This window comes from Citrus sinensis, chromosome 9, assembly GCF_022201045.2.
Source record: "Citrus sinensis cultivar Valencia sweet orange chromosome 9, DVS_A1.0, whole genome shotgun sequence".
Classification (NCBI taxonomy): Eukaryota; Viridiplantae; Streptophyta; class Magnoliopsida; order Sapindales; family Rutaceae; genus Citrus; species Citrus sinensis.
Window position 1 is genome coordinate 24,434,483 of NC_068564.1, and position 4,909 is coordinate 24,439,391.

The window sequence follows — 4,909 nt, forward strand, 5'->3', positions numbered from 1 at the left end:
AAATTGCTTAACACTTTCTGTTGTGAATGCTCGATAGTCGTATGAGCCACGCTCTATGTTCTTAGTTAGAAAGAAATCAAACATTTTGGTGTTTGATATTTTGCTTATGTTAATGCTAATTGGCGAATCACAATTAACTTGAACCAGTTAGTCGACTTGGATTGATGAAGAACAGCCAATAATAAAAAACCAGAAACTAATAACGGTAGCAAGATTAACTAGGGACCAAGAAGAAAGCAAGAAGAACACAAAAGGATTTACGTGGTTCGGTACCAAAGCACCTACATCCACGGCTGAAAACAGCAGGAGGCTAAAGCTTTTATTAATGGAGACGATTACAAACAGAATCAGTGGAGTGCAGAGATTAAATCTCTAGTTTACAGAACTTTCTATCTCTCTCTATCGTTCACAAAATCACACACTCTTTCTGTCACAAGCCAGCCCTTAAAATGCATGCCCCAGTTTCTGGAATCAGTCACTAGTTATAACGGCTTTTAACTAACAGCGGGCCCACATTCTCCAGCTCAACTCGCCACATCAGCAGATTAATAACAGAATCAAACTAACAGCTTCACAACTTAGAATCACAGTGTTTCTTTGCTATGAACAAGTACCAAAATGAGAGACATTGAGCTGGTTTTTTTTTTTTTCTTATAAAAACAAATGAATTTGTAGTACATCACTATTATACCATCTGTAAATGTGAAGATTAAGTTATAACTAATCTTCCAAGTCGCCTAACTAATAGCATGAACTAAGCACTTTATCAACAACTTGGTTACCAACTCTATAAATAACTCTGCTGTCACAAATACTTTTTGACATTGATTCTGATATGAAAGATCTATTGAGCTTATTACAGTGAGCTTCGTTTCCTCACAAGATCAAAATGTAAAGATGCACAATGACTGAGCTTGACTTTGAAGTAGCTGAGGTTAGTGAAAGTTAATGCTTGATCCAGACATCACGACTAATATTTCGGCTTGGAATGTAGCAAATTTGAATCTGTCAGGGCGGTATATGACCACTATCAAAGTTGATTTATTATAGCAAAAAGACTGCGGCACCGCAAAACAAATTACCTCAATCAAGTTTAAAATAATGCTAAAGAACGGCAAGTTTAGGTAAGAAACTTGACAAAACAAATTTAAGATTTTGGGGACCACAGACCAATAATTAGTCTTTGGGATTACAATGCAAAAAGTCCTCATATAATAAAAATATCTTCAATTTTTCTGAATAAGTGGATGCTATTTTCCCAATTCCAGCTACTTTTATGTTTTGAAAAAATCTGGAAGACTTTAAAATTCCACACCATGAGGTCATGAAATAGACTTGTTTCACATTTTGCAAGACTTTTGTTTTCACTAATCGTATGAATCTCAAAAGATGTAGACATATTTTTCTCTTTTCAGTTATATCAATGGAGATTCTTCCATGCTTCAACATCTTTAGTTCTTTGATTTTCTACTGGGTCATTAAGTTTTCGTTAGCAGCTGATACACTAACTCCAACAACACTCATCCGTGATGGTGAAACGTTAGTTTCACCGTCTCAAAGGTTTGAGCTAGGCTTCTTCTCTCCTGGAAAATCACAGAACAGGTACGTGGGAATATGGTACCAGCAGATCCCTGATACAGTTGTGTGGGTTGCAAATAGAAATAGTCCTATCGTTGACAAAAACGGAGTATTAACCGTTAGCAACAGGGGAAATCTTGTTCTTCTCAACCAATCAAATGGAACTATCTGGTCTTCAAACGTGTCTAGAGAAGTAAAAAATCCAGTTGCACAACTCTTAGATAATGGAAACCTTGTTATTAGGGATAACTCCGGCAGTAATAGTACTGAAAGCTATTTGTGGCAGAGCTTCGACTACCCAACAGACACTATGTTACAAGGCATGAAGTTGGGCTGGGACTTAAGGACTGGTCTGGAACGTTATCAAACATCATGGAAAAGTGCTGATGATCCATCCCCAGGAAACTTTACTCACAGACTTGACATTCATGTGTTACCTCAAGTATGTGTTTACAACGGGTCCGCAAAATATACTTGTACAGGACCTTGGAATGGAGTTGCTTTTGGGTCAGCTCCTTCAAATACAACCTTTATTTTTCAACCAATTGTTGTACAGAACAAGGATGAAGTCTATTACATGTATGAATCGTATAGCAGTCCAATCATTATGATATTAAGAGTCAACCCATTAGGTCAGGTTCAGCGTCTAATATGGCATGAGATGAGCACTGGGTGGCAAGTTTTTTTCACAGCACCGGATCCTTTTTGCCATTATGGGGATTGTGGTCCTAATAGTATTTGCAGCGTCGACCAGACATCTCATTGTGAGTGTTTAGAGGGATTCAAGTTCAAATCACAGCAAAACCAGACATGTGTGAGAAGTCATTCATCAGATTGCAAGAGTGGAGATAGGTTCAAGAAGCTTGATGATATTAAACTACCCGACTTGCTTGATGTTTCGTTGAATGAGAGTATGAACCTCAAAGAATGTGAAGCTGAGTGCTTGAAGAACTGTTCTTGTAGAGCCTATGCTAATTCCAAAGTGACAGATGGAGGCAGTGGGTGCTTGATGTGGTTCGGAGACTTGATTGATCTCAAAAAGACAGATAATCATACCAACGGAGTGTCTATCTACATAAGAGTACCAGCTTCAGAACAAGGTACAATTATAGCATTATTGAAGTTGGTGTTGCAAAACTTTTCACTAGTTTGTTAATATTTTTAGCAGGTCTTGATCCTAAAAGTAGTTGCGAGCCTTCCTGTTGAATCAAAATGCATATAAGCCTCTATGTTTCAAGAATTGAATGTTAAAAACAAGATGAACAAAACTAAAAAAACAAAGAAAATAACACAATATGGGTGATTTAAGCTATTAGGCTGTGCCACCTAGGAATTTATTTACTTTCTCTTGAATTTCTTTGGTAACATATATGTTTCTGATTGTAGGAAACAAGAAGTTACTCTGGATAATTGTAATACTCGTTCTTCCCCTAGTAATTCTTCCTTGCGTTTACATAGCTCGTCAATGGAGTAGAAAACGCAAAGAGAATGGTAACCTTTTTTTTTTTCTGTTTTCCCCTCCAAATCACTCACTTATGCTTGTATAATGAGGCATGTGATAGAATATGTATTCTGATAATTTTGAAAGTTGTCGTCCTACAGAAACAAAGAATTTGGATACAAACCAGGATCTGTTAGCATTTGACGTAAATATGGGCATTACAACAAGAACAAATGAATTCTGCGAAGCAGATGGAGATGGAAAAGATAAGAGCAAGGATTCTTCGTTGCCATTATTCAGCTTTGCGAGCGTAACTGCTGCTACAGAAAACTTTTCTATACAAAGTAAGCTTGGAGAAGGTGGCTTTGGCCCTGTTTACAAGGTAGAATTATTATTACCTCAACTGTGCTTAATGAAGTATTGGTGGTGTAAACGAAATTAATAAATTTAGAAGTGCAGGGTCGACTACTTAATGGACAAGAAGTTGCAGTTAAAAGGCTCTCAAATCAGTCAGGCCAAGGACTCAAAGAGTTTAAGAATGAGATGATGCTCATAGCAAAACTTCAACACAGAAACCTTGTCAGACTCCTAGGTTGTTGCATAGAACAAGGCGAAAAGATTTTGATCTATGAGTACATGGTAAACAAAAGCTTGGATGTTTTCCTTTTTGGTAGGTGATTGATTTATCATTCACAAAAATTGACATTTTCACTACTTTGCAAAGCTACTTCAAATTTTATATCAACAATTGTTTTTACTGGTATCATTTATGATGATCAATATTCATTTTGGTAATGCAACAGATCCAACCAAAAAGCATCTGTTAGGCTGGCAATTACGTGTTAGAATCATTGACGGAATTGCTCAAGGTCTATTATATCTTCATCAGTATTCTAGATTAAGAATTATTCATAGAGATCTGAAGGCAAGTAATATTCTCTTAGATCAACACATGAACCCCAAAATCTCAGACTTTGGCATGGCAAGAATGTTTGGCGGTGATGAGTTGCAGGGAAATACTAAACGAATTGTTGGAACTTAGTAAGTAAATTTTGATTCCTAAAAAATGTTATTTGCTTGTCCTTTTGTCTTTTACAACCTTTAATATTTGTTGAAACAATGGAATGCAGTGGTTATATGTCACCTGAGTATGCCCTCGAAGGCGTCTTCTCTGTCAAATCAGATGTGTTTAGCTTTGGAGTATTGATGTTAGAAATCTTAAGTAGCAAGAAGAATACTGGCGTCTATAATACTGATTCCTTTAATCTTCTTGGACATGTAAGTGATAAATTATATTCTCTTTTATTTGATCTTTAAATTAATAAATTGGAAAAGTTAGGAATTGCGCCAATTAAACTAATATGAGCTTTCACTATTGATTCTGATTTTTTAACTTTCAGGCTTGGAGTCTATGTAAAAATGATAGAGCTCATGAACTGATGGATCCAGTATTGCAAAATGAAGTATCATTGCCAATGTTGGTGAGATACATTAATGTGGCCCTTCTATGTGTTCAAGAGAATGCAGAGGATAGACCAACCATGTCAGATGTCGTCTCAATGATTAACAATGAGCTTTTTAATTTACCTTCTCCCAAAGAACCTCCTTTTACAACTTTTACAAAAGGTAAAAATATGAAGTATTCATCTAATTCCACCAGTGGGACGTCTGAATTTTGTTCAGTGAATGATGTAACAGTTTCACTAATATATCCTCGATAGATATACGGACTCCATCAATTACCTTCTTTAGTTTGGTTTCTCTATTTTCTCCATTTGTAAACTGTATATTGCAGTATAATCTGTATGTTTGTCTAAGTACATCTATTATATTGTTGAAGGTAAGTAGTATTAGACTTCAATACATATAACAATTATTATGCTATACTAA

General features: G+C 35.9%; 1 protein-coding gene across 2 annotated transcripts; it reads left to right on the top strand.

Moving 5' to 3' along the window:
• The first annotated feature begins 1,290 nt into the window (after positions 1–1,290).
• LOC102614625 (receptor-like serine/threonine-protein kinase SD1-8) lies at positions 1,291–4,909 on the top strand. 2 transcript variants are annotated; one of them, XM_006475177.3, is made up of 8 exons: positions 1,291–2,678; positions 2,965–3,069; positions 3,181–3,401; positions 3,479–3,689; positions 3,823–3,888; positions 3,964–4,060; positions 4,150–4,297; positions 4,420–4,909. In XM_006475177.3, the coding sequence occupies exons 1-8, from the start codon at positions 1,376–1,378 to the stop codon at positions 4,738–4,740; spliced, it is 2,472 nt and encodes an 823-aa protein (XP_006475240.1). In that variant the 5' UTR covers positions 1,291–1,375; the 3' UTR covers positions 4,741–4,909. The 2 variants fall into 2 exon arrangements, with proteins under 2 accessions (XP_006475240.1, XP_006475239.1); XM_006475176.3 differs by having other exon boundaries at positions 1,293–2,678; positions 3,823–4,060.